General features: G+C 45.9%; 1 protein-coding gene across 1 annotated transcript; it reads right to left on the minus strand.

Annotated features, from left to right (window-relative positions):
• Positions 1-282: 282 nt before the first annotated feature.
• LOC143353854 (uncharacterized) lies at positions 283-26,790 on the minus strand. Its single transcript, XM_076787458.1, has 7 exons — positions 26,645-26,790; positions 9,253-9,373; positions 8,799-9,155; positions 4,672-8,727; positions 3,495-3,797; positions 2,067-3,308; positions 283-1,951 (listed from the first exon to the last, which is right to left on the minus strand). The coding sequence occupies exons 1-7, from the start codon at positions 26,678-26,680 to the stop codon at positions 537-539; spliced, it is 7,530 nt and encodes a 2,509-aa protein (XP_076643573.1). The 5' UTR covers positions 26,681-26,790; the 3' UTR covers positions 283-536.

A 26,790-nucleotide genomic window follows, 5' to 3' on the forward strand; every position in this document is an offset into this window, starting at 1 on the left:
TTCTTGAAATTAAATATCACTTGATGAGAATGAAATGATGGGGATAAAACTTGCATTACAACTAAGAAGAAGGATCAGGGGAGTTTCCAAATGTTACTTAACGTCCGATGTTACCTCTCTGTTCCCTGCGTTAACTTTCTCGATCATTCTCGTTGAAATCGGAAAAATCGAATACAGAAATGACGAATGAGTTGCAACAACTCTATCCATGACCATCGTGAACTCACCAAAGGTAACTTGCGTGGGTTAACACAGGGAAAGGAGAACAGTTAGGGTCAACATCCTGCTGGTAGAAGACCAATTATAGCGTTGAAATGTAATAAAAAGCACACAGATTCTTTTCCGGACCGTGGCGATAGTAACCGCGTTTGCCACGATCGCGATCAATATGGCCATCCGTCAGCTGTCCAGCAGCTGATGGACGGGCAGATGTGTTATCAGACGGGGTAGCATCGGCGGCTTATCGTCTTCAGGGGCTTCTAGTTTGTACACGGGAGAATTTCGTCACGGTTAGGCCGAGGCTCGATTGCATCGTGTTACAATTGCACTCTTCGTTTAGCGTTCCTGCTCTTTGTCCGTCGCCTCTCGGTCCTGCTCCTGGCTGAAACATTCAAAAATCCGAGATTCGCTTGACGCAACGCCTCCCTCAGATTCTCGATGTTGCCAAGCTGATGCAGGCTGAGAAGCTTCGTTTCGATCTTGCCGGTTTGCGCGCCGCATGCGTTGCACGTGTACGGGACAGGCATGGCGGATGGGAACATGTCTTTCATGTTTTGTCCGTCCGTCTCGTCGCCACCGGGACAATACGGCACAAACACCACGGGAATGAAGCCAAGCTGACCGATTAGGGGAGTGGATGTCGTGCTGGTGGTCGCGGCGGTATCGTTGCCGGGCTCGACAAGATAGCAAGGACAGGTTTGGGGGTCGGGCCCTACCGACTGTTCGTAGGGCTTTTTGTTGGTTGGAGGTTGAACCCCGGTAGCGGTCACACCTGGGCCAGGCTCTAGCGTCTCGGACAATTCGTTTACCTGTTTGATCAGCGCAGCGTTACCGCCCTCCTGATACCTTACGTTCTTCTGAGCCTCGCCCCGTTCATACGTGGCACCACCGTTCGTCTCTAACTGAATGACCGGAAGATTTACGTCAGGCTGGCTCACTTTGGACACCTGCTGCAAGAATTTACGATATCCTCTGGAGCTCTGCTCGAATTCTCCGGAATACTTCGCGCTGCTCGAAGTCTTCACCTCGTTGTAACTGGTTCCCAGAGGTCCCGTATTCCTAACCGAATCGTTCCCATTCTCCTCGTTCGTGTACTTGCGTGATTCTTTGCGCTGTTGGAGGAGAGAGTTTATGGCGTCTGCGTTCTGATTCACCTGTCCCTGCGGATACTGGGATTGGTACTGTGTGTCCTTCACACCGAACGGACTGCTTATTTTGATAGGATACTCGAACCCAGTGGACTCCACCCTCTTCTCGTAACTTCCGTCGTACGTCTCGCCTTTTCTATAGTCGGTATTGGATTGAGAATTGATACGTAAACGTTCTACTTCCTTACGACCGCCCTTAACTGGTTCTCTTAAGGTGAATGGGGTTGTAGGCTCGTAGTACTTTATCGGATATTGAACTTTGATCGGTCCTTCGTAATGAGGTTTGGATGTTGGTTTCGCGCCAGGTACATAATCAGGGTCGCCAGGCCATGGACCGTCTGGGCCAGGTGAACCTGTTGGCCATGGACCATCTGGGCCATTAGGACCTACACCACCATCGCCACCTACCCCGCCAACTCCTCCAACACCACCAACTGGTCCTCCAGGACCTTCAGGACCACCCGGACCTCCTGGACCTGCAGGACCGTCAGGACCCTCAGGCCAGGGGCCATTGGGACCATCTGGACCGACGCCACCAATTGGACCCTGAGGATATGTGGGATGTCCTGGATAGTGATCTTGACCTATAATCATTAGATATGTTTTAATCAATACCTCACACAGTGGATTTTCAGAACGCATGTGTTGGTGCCACAGTATTTACAGAATTTAAAAACTAAGAATACATGCTTTAAATACCTGGCAATGGCGTTTGGGTAATAGGGTTAGGATGTTTTCCAGGTTCTCCAGGTGCACCTGGGGTGCCAGGGTATCCAGGTCCTCCTGGGGAGCCAGGGTGTCCAGGCGCTCCCGGGGTGCCAGGTTGTCCGGGCCCTGGTGGAGTGCCAGGGTATCCAGGTCCTGCGGGAGTGCCAGGGTATCCAGGTCCTGCGGGAGTGCCAGGGTATCCAGGTCCTCCTGGGGTGCCAGGATGTCCAGGAACTCCTGGGGTGCCAGGATGTCCAGGAGCTCCCGGGGTGCCAGGTTTTCCAGGCCCTTGTGGAGTGCCAGGGTATCCGGGCCCTCCTGGTGTGCCTGGGTATCCAGGTCCTACTGGAGTGCCAGGCTTTCCAGGTCGTCCTGGAGTGCCAGGGTGACCAGGTGCTGCTGGGCTGCCAGGGTGTCCTGGTCCTCCTGGGGTGCCAGGGAGTCCAGGCGTTCCCGGGGTGCCAGGTTGTCCAGGCCCTGGTGGAGTGCCAGGGTATCCAGGTCCTCCTGGTGTGCCTGGGTATCCAGGTCCTGCTGGAGTGCCAGGGTATCCAGGTCCTCCTGGGGTGCCAGGGTATCCTGGCCGTCCTGGGGTGCCAGGGTGTCCAGGCGTTCCCGGAGTGCCAGGTTGTCCAGGCCCTGGTGGAGTGCCAGGGTATCCAGGACCACCTGGTGTGCCTGGGTATCCAGGTCCTGCTGGAGTGCCAGGTTTTCCAGGTCGTCCTGGAGTGCCAGGGTGACCAGGTGCTCCTGGGGTGCCAGGTTGTCCAGTCCCTGGTGGAGTGCCAGGGTGCCCGGATTGTCCTGGGGTGCCAGGGTATCCAGGTCCAGCTGGAGTTCCAGGGTATCCAGGGCCTCCTGGGAAGCCAGGGTGACCAGGCGTTCCCGGGGTGCCAGGATATCCAGGTCCTCCCGGGGTGCCCGGCTGTCCCGGTTTTCCAGGGGTGCCAGGGTATCCAGGTCCTCCTGGGGTACCAGGGTGTCCAGGTCCTGCTGGAGTGCCAGGGTGCCCAGGTTGTCCTGGGGTGCCAGGGTATCCAGGAGACCCTGGGGAGCCGGGCTGCCCATGTTGAGGCGGAGTTCCGCCGGGATATCCAGGTTGCGGTGGGTATGGCGGAATTCCCGTATCTTGATCTATTCCAGGTAGTGTACCGGGATATCCAGGTTGTGGTGGATATTGTGGGTGCCCTTCTGATACAGGAGTTTGCCCATTGCTTGATCCACCGCTCGGTACTGCAAAAAGTGTAATAGTAATTACTTTTCACTCATGTTCTTCTATGATCGGTAACAGGATGGGAAATATGACGATCTCCTATTTATTAATGAATAACGCACACAACGGACTTAGAGAACGTTTGTGATCGTACCAGAGTATTTACAGAATATCAAAACTATGACAAGAAAGTGTGCTTTAAATACCTGGCGATGACGTCTGTGTACCGGGCTTAGGATGTTTCCCTGGTTTTCCAGGTTTTCCTGGTCCTCCTGGGGTGCCAGGGTGTCCAGGTCGACCAGGGGTGCCAGGGTGTCCAGGTCGACCAGGGGTGCCAGGGTGTCCGGGTCGGCCTGGGGTGCCAGGTTGTCCAGGTCCTCCAGGGGTGCCAGGATATCCTGGTCCTCCTGGAGTGCCTGGGTGTCCAGGTCCTGCTGGAGTGCCGGGGTGTCCAGGTCGCCCTGGAGTGCCTGGGGGTCCAGGTCGCCCTGGGGTGCCAGGGTATCCAGGTAGTCCTGGGGAGCCAGGGTGTCCATGTTGAGGCGGTGTTGAGTCGGGATATCCAGATTGCGGAGGGTATGGCGGAATTCCCGGAAATTGATCTATTCCAGGTACTGTTTCCGGTGTACTGGGCTCACTACCAGATTGACCAGGAGGACCGTGATGGCTCGGCTTGCCGGGTTGAGGTATATCGGGATATCCAGGTTGTGATGGATATTGTGGGTGCCCTTCTGATACAGGAGTTCCCCCATTGCTTGATCCACCGCTTGGTGCTGTAAAAATGAAAAGTATTAATTACTTTTCACTCATATTCTCCTATGATTAGTAAGAGGATAATAAATATGATGACCTCCTATTTAATAATCAATAACGCACACAACGGATTTTGAGAACGTATGTGATCGTACCAGAGTATTTACAGAATATCAAAACTATGACCTGAAAGTGTGCTTTACATACCTGGCGATGGCGTCTGTGTACCGGGCTTAGGATGTTTCCCTGGTTTTCCAGGTTTTCCATGTCCTCCTGGGGTGCCAGGGTGTCCAGGTCGGCCTGGGGTGCCAGGGTGTCCAGGTCGGCCTGGTGTGCCAGGATGTCCAGGTCCTCCTGGGGTGCCAGGATGTCCAGGTCCTCCTGGGGTGCCAGGGTGTCCAGGTCCTGCTGGAGTGCCTGGGTGTCCAGGTCGACCTGGGGTGCCAGGGTATCCAGGTAGTCCTGGGGATCCAGGATGCCCATGTTGAGGCGGAGTTGCGTCGGGATATCCGGGATGCGGTGGGTATGGCGGAATAACCGTAACTTGATCTGTTCCAGGTACTGTTTCCGGAGTACTGGGCTCACTACCAGATTGACCTGGCAATGGCGTTTGTGTACCGGGCTTAGGATGTTTCCCTGGTTTCCCAGGTTTTCCAGGTCGTCCTGGGGTGCCAGGGTATCCAGGTCCTCCTGGGGTACCAGGGTGTCCAGGCGTTCCCGGTGTACCAGGTTGTCCAGGTCCTGCTGGAGTGCCAGGGTATCCAGGTCCTCCTGGGATGCTAGGGTGTCCAGGTTTTCCTGGGGTGCCAGGGTATCCAGGTCCTCCTGGGGTGCCAGGGTATCCAGGTCCTCCTGGGGTGCCAGGGTATCCAGGTCCTCCTGGGGTGCCAGGGTGTCCAGGCGTTCCCGGGCTGCCAGGTTGTCCAGGTCCTGGTGGAGTGCCTGGGTATCCAGGTCCTCCTGGGGTGCCAGGGTGTCCAGGCGTTCCCGGGGTGCCAGGTTGTCCAGGTCCTGCTGGAGTGCCAGGGTATCCAGGTCCTCCTGGGATGCTAGGGTGTCCAGGTTTTCCTGGGGTGCCAGGGTATCCAGGTCCTCCTGGGGTGCCAGGGTGTCCAGGCGTTCCCGGGGTGCCAGGTTGTCCAGGTCCTGCTGGAGTGCCAGGGTATCCAGGTCCTCCTGGGGTACCAGGATGTCCAGGCGTTCCCGGAGTGCCAGGTTGTCCAGGTCCTGGTGGAGTGCCAGGGTATCCAGGTCCTCCTGGGATGCTAGGGTGTCCAGGTTTTCCTGGGGTGCCAGGGTATCCAGGTCCTCCTGGGGTGCCAGGGTATCCAGGTCCTCCTGGGGTGCCAGGGTGTCCAGGCGTTCCCGGACTGCCAGGTTGTCCAGGTCCTGGTGGAGTGCCTGGGTATCCAGGTCCTCCTGGGGTGCCAGGGTGTCCAGGCGTTCCCGGGGTGCCAGGTTGTCCAGGTCCTGCTGGAGTGCCAGGGTAACCAGGTCCTCCTGGGGTACCAGGATGTCCAGGCGTTCCCGGTGTGCCAGGTTTTCCAGGTCCTGGTGGACTGCCTGGGTATCCAGGTCCTCCAGGGATGCCAGGGTGCCCAGGCGTTCCTGGGGTGCCTGGTTGTCCAGGTCCTGGTGGAGTGCCAGGGTATCCAGGTCCTCCAGGGATGCTAGGGTGTCCAGGTTTTCCTGGGGTGCCTGGGTATCCAGGTCCTCCTGGGGTGCCAGGGTGTCCAGGCGTTCCCGGGCTGCCAGGTTGTCCAGGTCCTGGTGGAGTGCCTGGGTATCCAGGTCCTCCTGGGGTGCCAGGGTGTCCAGGCGTTCCTGGGGTGCCTGGTTGTCCAGGTCCTGGTGGAGTGCCAGGGTATCCAGGTCCTCCAGGGATGCTAGGGTGTCCAGGTATTCCTGGGGTGCCAGGGTATCCAGGTCCTCCAGGGATGCCAGGGTGCCCAGGCGTTCCTGGGGTGCCTGGTTGTCCAGGTCCTGGTGGAGTGCCAGGATATCCAGGTCCTCCAGGGATGCCAGGGTGCCCAGGCGTTCCCGGGCTGCCAGGTTGTCCAGGTCCTGGTGGAGTGCCAGGGTATCCAGGTCCTCCTGGCGTACCAGGGTGTCCAGGCGTTCCCGGTGTACCAGGTTGTCCAGGTCCTGGTGGAGTGCCAGGGTAACCAGGTCCTCCTGGGGTACCAGGATGTCCAGGCGTTCCCGGGGTGCCAGGTTGTCCAGGTCCTGGTGGAGTGCCAGGGAATCCAGGTCCTCCTGGGGTACCAGGGTGTCCAGGCGTTCCCGGTGTACCAGGTTGTCCAGGTCCTGGTGGAGTGCCAGGATATCCAGGTCCTCCTGGGATGCTAGGGTGTCCAGGTATTCCTGGGGTGCCAGGGTATCCAGGTCCTCCTGGGGTGCCAGGGTGTCCAGGCGTTCCCGGTGTGCCAGGTTGTCCAGGTCCTGGTGGAATGCCAGGGTAACCAGGTCCTCCTGGGGTACCAGGATGTCCAGGCGTTCCCGGGGTGCCAGGTTGTCCAGGTCCTGGTGGAGTGCCAGGGTATCCAGGTCCTCCTGGCGTACCAGGGTGTCCAGGCGTTCCCGGTGTACCAGGTTGTCCAGGTCCTGGTGGAGTGCCAGGGTAACCAGGTCCTCCTGGGGTACCAGGATGTCCAGGCGTTCCCGGGGTGCCAGGTTGTCCAGGTCCTGGTGGAGTGCCAGGGAATCCAGGTCCTCCTGGGGTACCAGGGTGTCCAGGCGTTCCCGGTGTACCAGGTTGTCCAGGTCCTGGTGGAGTGCCAGGATATCCAGGTCCTCCTGGGATGCTAGGGTGTCCAGGTATTCCTGGGGTGCCAGGGTATCCAGGTCCTCCTGGGGTGCCAGGGTGTCCAGGCGTTCCCGGTGTGCCAGGTTGTCCAGGTCCTGGTGGAATGCCAGGGTAACCAGGTCCTCCTGGGGTACCAGGATGTCCAGGCGTTCCCGGGGTGCCAGGTTGTCCAGGTCCTGGTGGAGTGCCAGGATATCCAGGTCCTCCTGGGATGCTAGGGTGTCCAGGTATTCCTGGGGTGCCAGGGTATCCAGGTCCTCCTGGGGTGCCAGGGTATCCAGGTCCTCCTGGGGTGCCAGGGTGTCCAGGCGTTCCCGGTGTGCCAGGTTGTCCAGGTCCTGGTGGACTGCCTGGGTATCCAGGTCCTCCAGGGATGCCAGGGTGCCCAGGCGTTCCCGGGCTGCCAGGTTGTCCAGGTCCTGGTGGAGTGCCAGGGTATCCAGGTCCTCCTGGCGTACCAGGGTGTCCAGGCGTTCCCGGTGTACCAGGTTGTCCAGGTCCTGGTGGAGTGCCAGGATAACCAGGTCCTCCTGGGGTACCAGGATGTCCAGGCGTTCCCGGGGTGCCAGGTTGTCCAGGTCCTGGTGGAGTGCCAGGGAATCCAGGTCCTCCTGGGGTACCAGGGTGTCCAGGCGTTCCCGGTGTACCAGGTTGTCCAGGTCCTGGTGGAGTGCCAGGGTAACCAGGTCCTCCTGGGGTACCAGGATGTCCAGGCGTTCCCGGGGTGCCAGGTTGTCCAGGTCCTGGTGGAGTGCCAGGGTATCCAGGTCCTCCTGGGATGCTAGGGTGTCCTGGTTTTCCTGGGGTGCCAGGGTATCCAGGTCCTCCTGGGGTGCCAGGGTGTCCAGGCGTTCCCGGTGTGCCAGGTTGTCCAGGTCCTGGTGGACTGCCTGGGTATCCAGGTCCTCCTGGGGTGCCAGGGTGTCCAGGCGTTCCCGGTGTGCCAGGTTGTCCAGGTCCTGGTGGACTGCCAGGATATCCAGGTCCTCCAGGGATGCCTGGGTGCCCAGGCGTTCCTGGGGTGCCAGGTTGTCCAGGTCCTGATGGAGTGCCAGGGTATTCCGGTCCTCCTGGGATGCTAGGGTGTCCAGGTTTTCCTGGGGTGCCAGGGTATCCAGGTCCTCCAGGGATTCCAGGGTGCCCAGGCGTTCCCGGTGTGCCAGGTTGTCCAGGTCCTGGTGGACTGCCTGGGTATCCAGGTCCTCCAGGGATGCCAGGGTGCCCAGGCGTTCCTGGGGTGCCAGGTTGTCCAGGTCCTGGTGGAGTGCCGGGATATCCAGGTCCTCCAGGGATGCCAGGGTGCCCAGGCGTTCCTGGGGTGCCAGGTTGTCCAGGTCCTGATGGAGCGCCAGGGTATTCCGGTCCTCCTGGGATGCTAGGGTGTCCAGGTTTTCCTGGGGTGCCAGGGTATCCAGGTCCTCCAGGGATGCCAGGGTGCCCAGGCGTTCCTGGGGTGCCATGTTGTCCAGGTCCTGGTGGAGTGCCAGGGTATCCAGGTCCTCCTGGGGTGCCAGGATGGCCAGGCGTTCCTGGTGTGCCAGGGTATCCAGGTCGTTCTGGGGTACCAGGGTGTCCAGGCGTTCCTGGAGTGCCAGGTTGTCCAGGTCCTGGTGGAGTGCTAGGGTGTCCTGGTCCTCCTGGCGTGCCTGGGTATCCAGGTCCACCTGGGATGCCAGGGTATCCTGGTCCTCCTGGAGTGGCAGGCTGTCCAGGTCCACCTGGGGTGCCAGGCTGTCCAGATCCACCTGGGGTGCCAGGCTGTCCAGGCTTTCCCGGGGTGCCAGGTTGTCCAGGTCGTGGTGGAGTGCCAGGGTATCCAGGTCCTCCTGGGGTGCCAGGCTGTCCAGGTCCAGCTGGAGTGCTTGATCCACCACTTGGTGCTGTAAATTGGTGTGTTATGTACTACTTTTCATTCATTTTCTTCTATGATTAGTAGCATGTAGGTACATACGATAACTTCCCACTGGAACCGTGCTTGGTACGTTGCTTGTTCCGTCGAACTGTCTACATACTTCAGGGAAGTATAAGTCCTTCCATTCCGTTATTACGCCATGGTGTTCATGATGTTCGTGTTCGTGTTGCTGTGAATCTTCAGGTTGATGATGCTCGTGCTCGTGTAGAAACACTTCGATTGCTTTTCCTGGCTGAACTACTCGATATCCCCAGCCATCGCTTATATAAAATGTAGTCTTCAATTTTCCGTACGGGTCTATGTACCCGTAGCAACCATACGTTATGTCATCTGGTCCACGTATTTCGTGATGGAACTGTCCGCTTGGGCTAATTTCGTAACCATAATTGTATGCATCTGTAAAAGGAAATTGAACACATTATATTTTGTATTTCCATTTGTATGTTTTCATATAATCGACTTATCATATCATATTCACATATCGAACACTTACTGGAGTAGAAGTCTTGATTTAGATATTGCGTTTTCTGATCATCACTGATGTTCAATATCACCTCTCTACTCTGCCTGCTTCCTTGCTGCTGAGTACCTAGCCGCAGAGATGTGGCAATCACCTGTTGCATACACACGTTCAATTAGTCCCTCGAAACGACCACTCTATTCTTTTTAAAAACTATCACCTCCCATGCAAATTGAAAAACTTCTTGTGCTTTCAATAAAAAATTTAATAGTAAATTATGAAATACTAATCATGCAATAATGAAGTGTGCATTTCAATAGCTATTGCATAATGATTAAATTAATTCAAGAAAGAAAATGAAAAAATAAAGTCTTCTTTGCAAAAATATTGAAAATATTCATTCTGTAACTGCAATAATATATGCACACACTAAATAATTCCATCTTTATATAACACGATAATTAAATGGCGAATTAGCCAATAAGGTGTCCCACTTTGTTCCTTAACTTCCCGACTTCAACTAAACTGATCTTGTTCACCTTTCAAAAGATTCACCAACCAGCATGTCACTTTAAATGTCAAGTCGACCGATCCCGGTCCGCGTAGCTCAGTATACTTATGTTACCATCTACGATGTGCTCCAAAAATTGCAGCCCATATATCATATTTATCCTGCCAATGTAGCAACGCATCAACATCATGGGTCAAAGCTCATAATCATGACTTGCTCGGAAGATAAGTACACACGCAATCAAACCTGATTGCTGTCATAGATACAAGTGTACCAAATTACTGTCTTGTTTATGAACCTCGGGATAGTTTCATGAACAACGTGCTGAACTTTAACTTGAACTTTTCACGATCGGAGATTTACTAGATTGTGGGCGGACAGTGAAAATGATCTAATTTGACAAATCTTGCACAACTTCTCCAATCAAGATTCTTAAGGCAGTCAAACCATTTTTAAAATTCTTATTAAAGATTCAAATATAAAGCTCATTGTCATAGATCATAGGCTTTAATGAATCTGGACTCTTGCTTTCAAGAATTGTATTCATTCTAACCGGAATGTTTAATGGGAGCACGTTTTTCAAATATTTCCACGATCCATTTTCGAACGATTTCTTTTATTTAATAAAGCCAATCCATCTTTCTTAAACGAACGAGCGTATTATACACTTTGCCCAGACCATGAGAAAAAATAGGTTGCTGCCGTCCATTTCTAAATTGATGTATTTGAAAGCTGTCGATAGTTCGCGGATTTAAAAGGTTTGTTTTGCCTCGAAGAAGAATTCCCAGACTACGTTCTGCAGCGTCTTGTTGAAAAACCAAGATAAACCGGGATTGCATTCGCCGCCATCAATTCCGTCTGTCCACTACCTATAAATAACCAACGCCATATTAGCGTAAGTGAACAGTGGTATACGGCGTTTTTGTAGCGCAGGCCGCCTCTGACACGGCTTTTAATCTTTTCATGCCACGATCCCCCGTAAAAGTCAGCCCCGCGTGGAATCCCTGGATTTATTTCTCGCAGGATTCATTTTTCGTTTGCGTCGCCATTTAGGGTAATTAAAAGTAAAGGTCGCGCACTCTTCCGAGGGAGCAGCGGTAACGTTTCGTAATCGAACATCCGACAGACCTCGCAGGTACAACGACGTTAGGTGTTTTCTTTATCATCATCGACACCGAGCTTGTCAATTTCGGTTTCTCCTCTGAAGTGTTGTTGTCGAATCGGCGAGCCAAAGCCGAGAAACAGAAGGGAGATCAATCAACGTCAGTTCTTTAAGGTCAGCGTCATTTTTCCTGGCTTCCCCGGAATGTAATTTCATTCAAACTTCTTGTACTTAGTCTTGGTTCAGTTTTACGGTAAAATATTGCCATTGCGCGTAGAAAAATTTAATTGTTTTTAGTCATCCGTTGCGTTAGATTTCAAAAGAATATTTTCTATTAACACATTTAATACCACCATTTATTTCACTGTCTATCTCCATCGCTGAAATGTTTTATTAAATGCAACGCAACTCTTTCACGGAATATTACAAGAATTTAGCAAAGCAAAGATATAAACTCCGTATGCACTATGTTCAATGATTTTAAATAATTATTTTTCATGCATTGTGTTTTAAAAATCATACTTGTATATTCTTCGTGTACCTCATTTTGAAAATGATTTTCTTAGTACCTTTCATTTTACGCTTGTCTACCATTCGTATTTATGTACACTTTATTTGTAGTCAGAAAAATGCCGTTCATTGACATTCATTATATTCATTGACAGACTTGATGTAACGTCAATATTAACAACGAGCTGCGAATCATTTCAGCATCGATTCACGCGTATAAAAATTCGGAAAGGTGACGCTGTTGCAAACGATAGCGCATGCAACGCAAGCATTTTTCCCCAACACGATTTTTAAGTCAATTAAGTTAAGCGCAAGCAGTATTAACAGACATCTAACACGATCCAGCTGTAATCGCTGTGCATGATTGATGATTAGTCCTAGCCGCGGTTCAACCTTCTTCAAAGACAGCTGAAATGCTACTTCAGTCTTCTCGGGTTCTGTCGACAGGTCCATTGAATCAGATAAATGGCGTCCTATACATTTGAATTTCTCTATTTCGCTATCCCAACGAAAATACCATGATTTATGTGTGCGCGGGAGAAAACACTGAAGCGTCAACGACAAAAGAACCAATTTTGTCGGAAAAAGAAAAGACCGAGGAATGATGAATAGGAGATTGCTGTCTTATTTACATTCGCAGAATCCTCGACGCACCGGGAATTTACTTATGAATGACAGAAGCATCTGCTTCTGAATGGCAACGCGGGAATCGAATTTATACACGAGAAACGCCTAAGAATTAAAATTCAACAATCGTTGGGTACGCCCTGCTTTTATTTTACGAAATTTTTATGAACTCTAATTAGACTGACTTATCTGGCCATCTTATCTTAGCGTTTCTAAACGATCATTTGATCTTCCTTGCCAAGTAAAACGCCAGTGTACCAATGTACTAAATAGTTTATGATTGCTAATTCAGTGCATTCATTCGTGTCAAGCTGATACAAAAATTTTTAATAGAATGGCATTAGGACACTTTTGAATATGTCTTGCGATGAATATTGCGAAAAAAATGTATTCAAAATGTCAACAAAATTGTAATAGTATGGCATTGTGGTACAACACTTTTGAAGGCGTCTTGCGACGAATACTGCTAAAAAAAATTTGAAAATCCTATGACATTGTATTAGAACACTTTTTAATGCTTCGAACGATGAATATTACTAAAATGAATTGTCTCGTCTGTTCTATTTTCGGAAACAACCTATAAAAATGGGAAGCAGTATAAAAATTCTTAGTCCAGTTGCAACATTCTGTGAATTCGATCGATTAAACACTTTCTGCTAGGATTCCTCAGACTCGCTCGCGCGTGTGAAGCCATGTTTTTGACCATTTGTCCATTATTATTCCCTTACAGTCGACGCCCGGAACAAATTGCTTTCCATTTACATGGCTGGGTACGTGTTCGAGAAATCAATCAGTTCTACATTCTAGTTTCGCCCATGAATAATACACGGGCACGGGATCATGGTTGTACGTCGAGTGTCCGTCGAAAACGATTTTGTCCAACGAGTGGGAATCGCGCGTGGCCAAAGGACGTCTTGAAATGCTGCACAGTGAAAGCGCTTGGTCCTTGTTGTCGCAAAATTATAAAGCTTTTTATAGAATTAAGATAGGGAAGGTGGTGAAACTTTTTTCAATGGAAACTGAAATCTTGGAGAACGAGAGAAAGATTTTATATATCAAAATAGATAATAACTCAGGAATTGCACATAATCGATTTCTCCGGTAGAATCTCATTTGTCCCAAAATCTTGAAGATCGACAAAAAATTCTACAACCAAATTTGGGTTCTCTATATCAAAATCTATAGAAAACGACATACAACAACGATGTATAACGTTAACAAAATGAGTCGAACCACGCGTTGTAATGGACAAACGTCTTTAAAGAAAGGTCCACTTTAATAAATATTTTAAAGCTGATAAGTTATTTGTCACCCTTCCTCCGTATTTTCCCTTATTCCGCAACACTTCAGCTTTTATTTAAAAGAAGTTTCACCTGTCTACCTGAATTTTCTCGAAAGTTATACTATTTTCTAGCGAGAAAGACGAAACGTCTCCGTCGTCATCAAAAGTGGCACGACAGCTCGCATCCTGCTCGGATCAGCCATGATCTCGGGATTGATGATCTCAGCCGTCGCCCTGTTGTTCCACCCACGAAAAGGGAAAGTGAGATTCGACGGGAGAGCTCTTCTTCCCATTCGGACACGGCAGCTCTACGAGCGTCTCTCGCAGGCGAGTACGAAAGGTTAATATATGCTGACGCTCGACTTGCCCTGTGTCATGAATCAACCGTCGCCGGCGACGCTAATACCTACGGTATTCGTGCCGCGATATTTTAGTGGACAATGGGAAATCAGCAGGTGAACCTAACCGGAGCCGATCAGGATCCCCGTCCGAGCGTGTCCCGGTGTGATTGACAAACTGGATGGCACTGACGAGTTGTTCGATACCTTGGCTGCATTTGTGTTTCACGTTCCGAGCATAAATGGCCCCATTCGTTTCCCATTGGATGAACCCATTCGGTCCCACCGTGTATGGTGCATGGTTCATTAAAAAATATTCACTGACGTTTTACTCGCGATTTACGTCCACAAGGTTCATGTTACCAATTTAGCTCGGCATCGAGGTACAAAGAATACTGTAAAAATAGTTCGTTCCTTTTTGGTACCTTCCCTTAATTATATTTATGATTTACATGATTCACAATTTAATAATTTCATGAATTCTAAATGAGTTAGTGTCAGGTCTATAAATTATGAATTAACATTCAGAGCAAATTAATGGTACTTGTGGTATTTGATTGATTTATGCTTACATTATTAACACTTTTGTGGTATTTAATTTGATATTATCTTAATGGTACTTTACCTAGAGCTGTCGATTTTATTGAATAGGTAGATGCCTTAGAAAATAAATATTCTAGAAAATAAATGAATTTTTCTATTTCGGAAATTGTTATTTTATCAATGATGAGGGAGCACGCAAGCTTACATTGGAAATTGGAATAGCGTTTGCCAAATTGGAAGGTGCTTGTTTCACACTTGTTTGATTAGTTTAAATGGTTTGTGGTTCGAATAGCTTGGTCGGTGCACGACGGAACCCATTTAAATGCTCGTGCTTCGTTTGGACAGCTGTTATTATTGTATCTATAGTTTTGTGGTCGTGTTATTATGACACCTGCAATTCGATGGTTCTGTTAATATTAAAATATGTCTCATTTTTATTGAAATTTTTGAGTATAACCGATGAGAAGTAATTTCAGATTGACATGGTTTATCTTATTTGTCAAGCTACACGCTCTCATTACATCACAGCTTCCACGTCGTGCCGAGGAACAAATCAATACTCCGTCACCATAATTTCAAGAGTTATTGTGCTTGATTAAACGATGCTTAATTAAGCGGTTACGAGATGGATCGAGATCAAAGTATACAGTGTGTTACGCAAGTTCCTCTGCTAAACAGCCTCGAGTGATCGACGTCTTGTAATTGGATGTTCATAATTGTTACTGTATAGTATGCTTACCTCTATAAAATAAAGAATTTTTTAGTTTCTCAAGTACGAGTATAACTTTACGTACATAAAAGGAATATTTAAATTTACACAATGAAGTTCGTTTGAATTCTTGTCTCTGTCCATTGCAAATTCGTATCGTTGTGCATAAAGGTTAGAAGCATAGCGCCATTCGCGATGTGATCACGTTCGAACTATGTATTAAAGATTTTCCGCGAAACAACCATGAAATCTCAGATACAATCTGTTCAACTGCCTCTTCGATGAAATTACAGTTTTTGTAATTGAACGTTTGTATATCTTTTTAGCTTCTGGTATGTTAACCTTTTGCTTTTTGAAACAGCAAAGGTCGCGTTGAACTGTGATTTATTTACAAACAGACATTGACAAGCTATAAACCTATACTCTGATCTGTTTACACCAAGCGTGTAGAAATATTTGGAGTAAACATTGTTTAACAATTTAATATTGAGTGATCGTAGTCAAGACCAACTTCAATCCCAGGGAATGTTATGTGTGCAATAAATTTTGAAACAGCTGGGAAACGTCTGGAGAACGAACAGACAGCTTCGGGTTCGTGCTGAATAAGCAATTGCTTGTCTGGCTCTTCGATTCGACAGATATCCAACATCCAATATTGTTCTTTGTTCAATCACATATGTGACATATGTGTCATATGTCATTAGAGTTATTTAATGAACAAAAGAACAAAAATTGAAGAGACGCATTACTTGCAGCGAAAAACGTTTACGGAATTTTCTATCTTCTGCATGAAAATTCTGGCCTGCGAGAAACGTTCAAAGAATATTAGATCCAACTTTACCTCGGGAAATCAGAAATTTTCAACTTTATTTTACGTAATCCTGTAGATTTTGGAGAGAAAATGCCGAAGATCCACGTAACTCACGTATAACTTTTGAACTCGTAAACTCCTAGGATTGAAACTTGGATTTTCGGAATTTTCTCGCCAAAATGGACAGGATTACATAAAAAAAGTAAAAAATTTCTGGTTTCCCGAGGTAAAGTTTAACCGAATATTATATTCTGTATACGTACCGTATGAGAAACTTGCAGATTTTTTAGCAGAAATTATAAAACAAAAAAAAATTATTATTTAACTGAAAATTGTTTTAAGCTTTCTCGTTGGTCAAGAAAGGTTTCACGTGCACGTGATCGCGATACAATCACTGTACGTAGATGAAGAAACGTTCTAGAGTCTCGCGTGTCTCCACGTGACCTGAGCAAAGTTGAAGACCGCGTCGAGCGACCGATTGATCCATGCAAAAAATCATCGCGTAATGCTTGCATATTAATGCCATAAGGGGCAGCCATAGCGAAAGTTAAAGAGCAGAAGGAGAGTACCATTCACTGTTCCATTACGGACTCGTCCACAACTGCGTACGCTTCGAAATTAATCGACTCTTTTGTTTGCGACCCTGACGACAGCGATCGGTCATAAACTTCGTAATACTGGATTCCTGTATCTGTCATTGACGCGGGATCGTTGACGGCATCGATCATCAACAATTAGAGTCACGCGCGAGATGGAAAATGGGGAAATCAGTTGGTGAGAATGTGCAATCAATTAGATTGTTTATGATCCTGTGTAACTTAATTTTCTTCTCTCCATTCTTCCTTCTCTTCGGGTGATAATTTATCAATTTATTAATTGCGAATTTATAGTATTACTCGGAGTTGATTTTCCAAATGTTGGAAACGGCATTTTACATTTGCGATTAGAAAATGAGTTATTCGAATTATTTCAATAATTGTTCTTCTCTGTGCTTTTACGCTTTCGATCACAGAACTGAGTTAATAGTGTGTTCGAGCTTGCAGAAAATGATTTATTGTTTTCCCAGCAGATTTCGTAGTGTCTCGTACTTCAGGTTCATTTATGTAATAATTGTGTTCGTTAATGCAGTTTCGAGTACACTTAACTTCCCGGTGGAGCACATTGTCGCATCAAGTGGGAACAATTAATTTTGCAAACGGGATGGAAGACGTCACTAATTATTACTAAAATATCCAAAGGGACAGAAGCTTCCTGAAACTTATTCTCGTTCGTTACGAAAACCGATTCAAAAGCTTCCCGTTGCAAAATCGACTTGCTTCATCAGCTAACATTAATAACCCTGGAAGCAGTAAAACATTCTTGTAAAATAGCAATTATCTCGTCCTCCCTGCTTTTTGTTCACGCGGCCGAATGTTATTCAAACGCAGTCCTGGACGATGGCGTTTTTGTCTCCGTTAACGATTCTAGTTCGAAGGGCCGCGAAATCATGCGATTCAATTCACACGAGGTTTTTATATACTCGCACGACCTCGTTCACAAGGTTAAATTGGCTATGCCCGCGATCGGAAGGGTAATTTTACGAGGGCGTAAAGCACAGCTCACGCTGGAGCACCGCCATTATCGAACATAACTCCGGGTATTACATGAACAGACGAAGGAAGCTCCCGAAGCATCGTCTTGAATTTTAGGCGACGGTAATTGGAGTGCTTGTGCGTGGTACAGAACTGGAATGCTGCTTAAATATGCTTGAGAAACTTGCTTCTATAAGCCGTGAGAAGCGTGACTTAACCCCCAATTATTATAATTATTACAATATTATATATTACAATATTCCAACGTTATTACGCTTCCAATTCTTCGTTACTACAATACACGAAGCGAGGACAATTAAATTTGATCTTAATTCAGTACCTGACAACTAGACTGTGGATTTTATGCATTTACAATAAAGATGGATTGGTGCAATTTAAAGCAGGAGAAAAATTCAGATAATTGAGGAATAATTAAGCGTGTATCTGGCTCCCATCTTGTGTAATCGATGCAGCAAAAATTTTCATGTTGCTTAAGGCGGTCCACTGGTAACGTATTAAACATTAGTAATCCGTGATATCTTCTGTAGTACTTGCGTAAAAAGTGGTACTTAGGGATTAAATCAAAAAGGTCTTCGTGCAAGATGGAAATTGTCTTAATCGGTTGCAAGGTAGAAATTGTCTAAACCAATGGTGAGAGGCAGAAGTTAAATCAAAATGTGGATCTTCACGCAAGAACGAAATTATCTGAATGATTTGTCAGAAGCAGTAGTTAAGATCGAAATGATCTTAATGCAAGATAAAGGCGGACAAAAAGTCGATGCTTCCGCGGTGCTAATTCCCGAGGAGATCATGTCCAGCCCGAGAGATCCATCAGCGAGGCATGCAACGATCGCGTCAAAGCATTAAAGCGGAGTCGGGCCTGCAGCGTTTCAGGGCAGTCCGTGTGACCTCAGATTGCCCGATGTCCCCGTGCATCGCGAAAACTATAATCGGCGCATCATTTCATAGTGAAAGTCCTCACGGTGTTACGCAATCAAAACGTCGATACAGCTGGAGGCGATGCCTCTGGCCGATCGTATGTGTCCGACGGTGTTTCGCTATTTCGCACCGCACAGCAACCGGCTGACCCGAGTTTAGGATGATTTAGATCGGTTTCTCCGGTCCGGAGAAAGTTCCCCTAAACGTTTCCCGCGCTGCCGCGAATTTCGAGGCTCGACCGTGTTCGCCGTGCGATCGAGAACCAACGACCACCGACCTCGACGATTTTACTAGACGCGGAGAACTGACATTTTTTCACGCTTTGTTGCAGGATTTTCATTCGACAGAAACACGCTGGGCGAGCGTTGTTTAGATCCAGGTCGTGAACGCGTCACTGGTTCGTTTAACAGCGGCAGGCGACTGCGGGAACAACTTGAATTTGCTCGAACGACTATAAAAATTGGAAACATCGGTTTTTGAAACGGTTGTTACAGTACGAAGGCTGTGCACGAAATGCGTGTACGTTCAGGTTTACGTGTAATTGCACTTCGACGGAAATCGATATCATTTTTCTCCAAAAATAATTGTTTTACAAAACCAGTCTGAAACTGTTTCTGATTTCTTCTTTTAAAAATTGTTGAAATTATCAAAATAAATTCACGAGAATTTGTTGAATGAACTTCTCCATTGAGCACCTATTATAATAACAATTGTACGCAAATAAATGCGATCTTGTCGTTGTTATAAAGAAATATGTGTATCAGTGTTGCGTAAGGCTCAGTATTTGTAGTGTTCAATTAACGTGTATTGTTGAAATTTGTTGACAATCAGAAGAAGCTTGTTCAGAAGCAGATTAAGCAATTGCAACGTTATCCTCTCATCGAGTTTAAATTTTCCAATGAATATGAAAACATTTTTTAGACATAATTTTTCTACTGTCTGTTGTAGCTGGTCGTGATCGCGTAACTCTGAAGCAGTGCGTTCACGCCAAGCAAGGTTGCTATCGTTCGCATGAACCGTTCCATCTCGGCCTTGAAACAGCTAAAAGTGAACTCCCGGCGAGCGTCATTCCAAAAATCAAGATAATCCTCGGGTCTCGCAATCGGATTCGAACGCGACACTTAGAATTCACCTTCTATTCTCGGTCGTCTTACTCTAAACCCGTTGTTCGGACTGTCTCTCCATCTCTATCTCTCTCTCTGTGTATTTTTCTTCTTCCCTCATCAACGTAATCGTACTAATTGCTCGGCGGAACAATGGCCGGTTGCAAAGGGGAGAAGTAATTTAATATCAGAATGCCAGATGGGGGATATTACCGAAACCAGATGGAGGCGTTTGCGTTATTGGGAGGATTACGAAAAGAAAGTTGCCTCGATAGTATCTACACGGATTCATTGTCAGCCCCGGTCCCGGAGGTCGTCGCAACAAGTGTGCGAAGGCTCAACGTTGTTGCGGGTTTCTAGCGTCGTCCAATGAAAACGCGAATACAGAATCGAAAGCCATCCATCCTACGAACAAAGGGCAACATTATAGTCGCGGCTCTCGGAACTTGTTTCCTAACGTTCCCCGATGGCTGTACCCACCAACGCACTAATTAAAAATCCCTCCGTTCACCTCGTTACAACGAAAACTCCAAAATGGATTGCAACCTCCTCAAGCTATCAAGTCTACCTCGGTTCATCGAAATTTTGTCTAAAACAAAGCGGAAACTGCACATCAATCTCGCGAAGATTAGACAACGAGACTTATTGTATTAATCGTTCACTTTTTATATAGATTTTCGGGCAATACTGTCGTTGCAAATCTGAACGTGATTTTTTAGATAATTCCTAAAGTTGCTCGATTTTGTAAATCTACTTCATCGAAATTTTGTCTAAAAGTGGAAACTACTGTTAATCAACCTCTCCAACGTTAAACTATGAGACTTCTTGCGGATCTACCTACTGAGATAATAACTCGTTTCTGGCACGTTTTTGAACAACAATGTGTTAGGCAAAGTAGAAAATAATTTTTTGAATAATTTTGCAATGTGTTGGATGAAACGATCAACGTTTTTTATCGTTGGGGATCGATAAACGCTTGCTCCAGCATTTCTATAATTACATTTTATTTCATCGATTTCACTGTCCGACGTTTTCTATATTCACATTCTAAATACACGCTTGAAATGTCCAGTCGACTAATGAGCAACAATGGAAGAAGTTTCTCGATGTTCGTTTGCCTGAAGACCTCCCTGCATAACCTTTGAACATTGCTGCAAACGTGTGCTTGCGGTGAGGATCGTCTTGAATTGCTTAACACTTTTCTTGCGTTATTGATTATAGTAAATTATGAATTCCTGAATCTACCACGACGTGGTATTAATCAGGGAAATTACGATCCGTCTACAACGTCTCGCAACACAGTTTAATGACTGTCATTTTATTCGAACTTCGTGGCTACTGGCATATTATAAACGAATTTGTAGAGCGTGTTCTGCATATGTTTGTCAAAAGGTGCAGTTTCTGCAACCTTTCCATGATTACATGAGCAATAGTCATTTTGATTCTGAGATCATGCGTTAATAATTCGCATTGGTAAGTTCCATTGCAAATCTAATTATCGTACTAACAATTCATGCGATACACTTTAAAAAAGAGAACCGTTCAGATAGATTGAGTAAAATAGCCATGGTAGCAGAGAGTGGTTTGAACAAATCGAGTAAAATATTAAAGGCAAAAAGAGAATCGTTCGAATAAATTGAGTAAAATATTAAAAATAGAACATTACAGATAATAGAGAATCGTTCAACTAAAACAAGAGAACCTATTAACTATCAAGGAGCTTCGTCGCCACCATAAACGCCGACATTTTCCATCAAAGCAAAGCAGAGCAGAGCAGATCCTCGTCTCGCACAACGAGAAGAATTACGACTATTTGATGGTGATCCGATCGTTGCGAAATTCGCTATCTGATTTTCATTTCTAGTTCCATTTCAGTATCAAATCCCGTGTATTGATGACGGTACTTTTTCAAACTCGAATCCCCGCTTCATGGTCGGCCGGGAAAAGTTCAATCGCGGTTGTTTGTTTGATATTTTCCGACCGGGAGCCACGGGGATAGTTCACGCCGTATCGATCACTCCACAAATCATAAACATAATTACCACCTTTCGTTATTAACTTGCCTATCGGCAGCGAGGCGCGCAAGGATTTCTGGAAAACCCGTGCTAATTCACCGCAGCGCAACGAAACAGGTCTGCTGTTCAACGGACGCCTCAACTTTCGTGGACCGGGTGCTAATTGCTCGACACGGGAAATTAAAACGGTAATGTAAAAAGAAGAAGAGTATAAAACTCTCGCACTGTACGCGCGCGAAAAATAGAAATTTGCAGAGTTCCTCGACAACGCCGCCGCTTGATAAAAATATTTCAACTTCGTTACCAGCGCTTTATACTCCTCCGAGAAGCAGAGTCGCTTCAAAAAAATATAAAAAAGACATTCGCCTTTCGCGTGGCTGCCATAAATGTTATATTGCTTCGAGACTGCCCCTGGTTCCGTCTTTCAGTGCTTTATTGCGATTTTATTAACGATAAAGCTACCATTATTGTTACTTTGAGCAATTTAACCCTTTGAGGACGAACCTCGACATACTGACGCGACGTTACGAATACGCGTCTATGTACTGGAATGGTAAACGTATAATTTAATTACATACATACCAAAATATCAGTACATATTGTTCATTTTTTCAATTCTTTAAGACTGGAGTAAATCACAAACTCAAACGCAATTTTTAACATTTTCCTCGACAGTGCAAAATCACTGCAAATCTCTGCGAGGATTGCGAATTCTGTTCACGTTAAAAATTAAATTTTAAAACAATAAATGATCCCTTATTAAATTTAATTACTGATCAACTATGTTCTAAAATTTTACTGTATTAAAATTCATTAATAATATGAAAAATTAACTACAATTTACTGTATTTACACTTCTCGCAGCGGCCATATTGAAGATTCATCGCGAACCAACGCGCGCCTCGAAACAGCCCAAACGACTTTACGAGGCATTGTTCTTAGGACTCGAGTTTTCGAATGATAAGCTTCAAGACGCGGTTCGTGCTACGAGATTGTCGCGAAGATGCGAAATTTTCAGTATTTTTCACGCGGAGCCTCGTCAGAGGGCGGGTCGGCGAAAATTTGCAAATCGCCGATGTATTTGCTGGTGCTATCGCAGAATGCGCAGCAAACGAGCAGCCGCGGACCGGAACAAATTAGCTGAGCTTTTGTATTTAAGTAGCCGTATCAAAGCGTTAAACGCTGTATCTCGCCGGATTTGTAAACAGTACAAACGGATCGCACCTGAAGATAATTTCTGCTGATTCAGAGATTGCGGCCGGGCACCTATAGTTCAACCGGTAGTCGTCAATCATTGCCAGACTTTCGATAGAAGGGGCTATTCGTAATGGAAATGCTCCGACAGATGAGCAGATCTTGTGTTAACCATTGACTGACTATTATTTCACAAGCCCTTTCTTTTTCTCGGCCTGAATGTACCTATACAGTGTTTCATAACGCGTGTGACCAGCCTCGGGGACGATCGTCTGGCCATTCTTCGTTATTCCGTTTTCCAATGAAAAACCAACGGAGAAACTTGACCTAAGACGTCAGTGAATCATTCTGTATTCGGTAGTTCATGTATATATGTATGTTCGTGTATATACCGTTATTCACGTCAGTATTTCGTTATACGTTCGCAAAACTAACAATTTCACAAAGAATCCAATTGAATAAAAATTAAAACATCAAAGTTCCTCATAGTGACAGCTCTTTTAATCTTTCTACATTTAGGTCTTAGGGTAAGGGACCCAATTACTGTGGAGGGTACCAATTACTGTGCCTATTTTAATTATACCTATTTTTAAAGCATAATGAATATTTAAAAAGAGATACATATAACCAATTGTAACGAGAAAAATTTACTATCCCTTTTCTAATAATCATTATGCTTTAAAAGTATAATTGAATCGGTGTCGGGAAGAACGGCCTATGTCGTAATTTTTAGAAAATCCGTTTTTTATGTTCCGAACTTATTTTGCTTTAACATTTCATGAAACAAACCGTAAAAAAAGCCTTCCAGTTTTCTTTAAATATTTTCATTGTCATAAAAATCGATAAAAACCTAAATAAATGCATTCTCATTCTTTTCACGGAATAATTTAAAATCGTCTCCGTATAGATCTACATATAGATCCGTTTAGATCCAGCGTTAATCATTGTCGCGTCCCGGTGATACAACCTCTCGATGGTCGATTGAACGGCTTAATTCACGATTTAGAGAACAATGATCGATTCGCGTGCCGCGATCATAGCTGCCAATTCACGGTCCGATAAAACGAGTCACGATCTAACGATCCGCATGATCCCCGGCGAGCATAATAGCGTTGCGCGCCGCGGCATTGAGAGTTATGAATGAAATGTAGTGCAACGACATTCTGTTCAAGTGCCAAGATCAATGGAACACACACGCACACACATACACGAACAGGCTGCGAGACACAGAGCCGTCTACCATCCGCGATATACACAGGCCCCGGCTATAATATTATGTCAGCGTAATCATCATTCGCTCGGTTTCGCGCGTTCGTTCGACATTCGACGCGCCTCAATCCTGGCAACGCGGGGAATGCTTCACGCGCTCGCATAATCGGAAGGTGTTTTTACTGAAATACTCGGGAAGCCTTTCTTTCGATTCGCGGAAACAAGCTGCAAATGTTGCGTCGCAAAATCTGAGCATCGACAACTCTGTGAGTAAACAAATTCGACGATGCCTAGTCTCCGCATGATGGTTAATGCTGTTTACTGTTTCATCGACTCTATGAAGCGGCAACGATAAATTAAATTTATCAACTAGAAAAATTGCGGTTATTATTCTTCCCGAAGTGCAATTAATTCCTGTACTGAAGGAAACGATTTTCCGGTTAATCAGAAGTCGAGAGATTAATATTCCTGCGAATGACAGTCTACGATTGCTACAAAAAAGAATTTACACGGTTATTTTTTCGTTCGACCTATTGGGTTTCGCTTAACGTTGCGTATACGCAATATTTCATTTGCAATATTTTATCGGTGAATTTATACGATTGAATTCCGTTCAAGTTGCTGCTATAAAATTTTAAGGATTTTTTTAGTACAGTTTTTAGTACTAGTTCTTTCAGGAGATCTTTAGTACTGGTTCTGACATTTATTTCGTATATATAATAATTGTAAACAGATGAAAATAATACATCAGCATTTTTTCACTTTATCTGCTCATTTTTATCACAAATGCACAAAATCCACTGTATACTAATGAACAATTATGACTTAATTTCACTAAAGCTCGGGTGTTATTTAAAATTAATAAACAGTTTCATAGGCTAGCAATTTATTTACTTGGGCTATCCCTATTAGTCTCGCATAAACATTTTTAATTTGTCTGACCTTTCTTCTTGAAAGAGCTTATATATCGAACGTCATCGGTGACCCACGTGGCGTGCTTAATTGAAGGGAGACCGTTTAAGTGCAACGATACCGTAAATGAAAATTGCTGCTCCTTATTCGCGGAGATCTTGGAAAAACGCGTAAAGTCGAAACGGAGACGCGGATACAGACTCTGGCGAATGTATGTCGATGACACTCGTTCCGATTGTTGCGATTTTCTATTTGCAGTCGAATCGGCGTATGCCTCTATTTCGCAATTCGTTGGTATTCCGTCGCGGCGCGGTGCGAATTCCCGCTTTCATCCCACAGAACGAGCAGGTGTAAACGCCTATCATCGCTATATTTACGCCAATGATACCGGCACTCGATCTTCGGTATCGTTTTTTCATTTTTCGAAAAGTACGCCGCCGAGAAATTAGAGCTTCTGCGAAAAGTTTGAAATCGCCTGGAAATTTTATATCGAATTTTTGTCAACTAATTTTCATTCGTATTTCTAGCTTTTGCAAACTTTGTGCGTGACCTAGTCGTTGTTGCAGTCTGACAATCGTGATAGTATGGCGTCATTGTAGTGAAATGAATATTTTAATTCATGATTTGGAGAAAACGTGCCTGGGAGGCAGAATAAAACGAGAAATTGGAGCGGCGTTTGGTAACAGCAAAAAGTTCGGTACCATTCGAAAACGTCTATTGAAATTTCCATTGAAATTTCGTCGACTAGATTTTTTAACGATATTTGCAAATTAATACAATTTATTTTTTGTAACTGTTCAACTTCCTCGGGCTCAACAAGCACTATTTCTATTTTCATCGATGCGCAGAGCGATTCTGTCAATTTACCTTGACGACGGAAGAAAATAGACGTTTGTTTGTCGAATAAATATTCTTGAGTCACTGTTGATGGTTGCATTTAACCGAGAAAGTTGCAAATTGAGAGTTTCAATAAACGCAGTTTGGGGTATTACCGATGATACATGTAACAGCGTTATCGCACGGGGAAATAACATCGAAACGTGAAGTCATTGTTTCAATTTCAAGTAAACTAATAGAACGCTGTGAAACGCACCTACACCGTTGTACGCAACACATTGTAATGTAACGTTCGTTTACTTTCAATTCTCCTTTCTGTGTGTTTTCGCTTGCTTTATTTGCTTGTTTACTATATTCTCGCAATCCTTATTACCTTCGTATCTCGTTGCAATTTTACAGAATTTTAAATGAAACATTTACAGATCATTTTAACTGAATGCTTGTTACAAAAAATTCTCGCGAATGAAACTACAACGCTGGCTGCATGAAAATAGAGAAGTGTTTAATTTAGAAAGTTGCAGAATTGAAACAATTCTGTCGCTGTGTGTGATGTTTCAATTAATCGATGAAAAGTCAGTATGAATAATCACGTGGTTCCCTTGTTCGTAAAACCGCGAAGCAATAATTTGATACTTAATACTGTGAAATCTGCCCGAATTTGGGGTTCTATGAAATTAGGCTACATTTAAGCTAACCGAGAAAATGTAGCACAGCTTTAACTGCTAGGATTCTATGCATTTGTGACAAAAATGAGTAGCTGTAACTGGAAACAGTGGACAATTTAACTAAATTGAAGAGCGTTGAGCAATTACATTTATCAAAAAAAAAAAAAGAAAAAAAATGGTTAAGCAGCTCTTTGTCCTTGCAACAGATGCAGACAATTTTGATTTCGCACTCCGTGTACTCGATCGAGCGAGACGAGTCGACGTAAATAAACAAAGCACCAGCGTGCGTCCATTTGAGAAATGTAACTCCAACTCGGTCGCACTCGAGTGACATTTGTTTACCTTCGCTGACTCGACTCGTTGGACGAAGTATGGTAATAATACGATCATCCACTGATCGGTACAGCTGACGGCGACCGGCACAGATCGGCGAACCGGAAGCGGTTATCGAAGCACACTGATCGAGCATGGTGCACGAGTCCTCTGATCACTATTATGGTAATCCTGTCGAGTATCGAGGATCAGGATCGAAAATGGGGGCACGTACCAGGCTGAAGAATGCGGCGCGGACACGACCGATCATCCTGGCGCGTTAAGTTCTTCCGTCAGCAAGAAGAAGGCATCGTCCCCGACTGTCTCTGGTTTTCTTTTTTTTTTGTCAGCAGATGATGATCTCTTCGATTTGTACACGCA

This window comes from Halictus rubicundus, chromosome 4 (assembly GCF_050948215.1).
Source record: "Halictus rubicundus isolate RS-2024b chromosome 4, iyHalRubi1_principal, whole genome shotgun sequence".
Classification (NCBI taxonomy): domain Eukaryota; kingdom Metazoa; phylum Arthropoda; class Insecta; order Hymenoptera; family Halictidae; genus Halictus; species Halictus rubicundus.

What these genes read in the sequence shown, in the direction of transcription:
- LOC143353854 (XM_076787458.1), bottom strand. Translation starts at nt 26,680, where the DNA reads ATGATCGGTCGTGTCCGCGCCGCATTCTTCAGCCTG. An exon ending in GCGCCGCATTCTTCAGCCTG is followed by an intron (nt 9,374 to 26,644) that starts GTACGTGCCCCC and finishes TGTATGCAACAG; the next exon opens with GTGATTGCCACATCTCTGCG. An exon ending in ACCTGGGAAACCAGGGAAAC is followed by an intron (nt 3,798 to 4,671) that starts ATCCTAAGCCCG and finishes CCCCAGGACTAC; the next exon opens with CTGGATACCCTGGCACCCCA.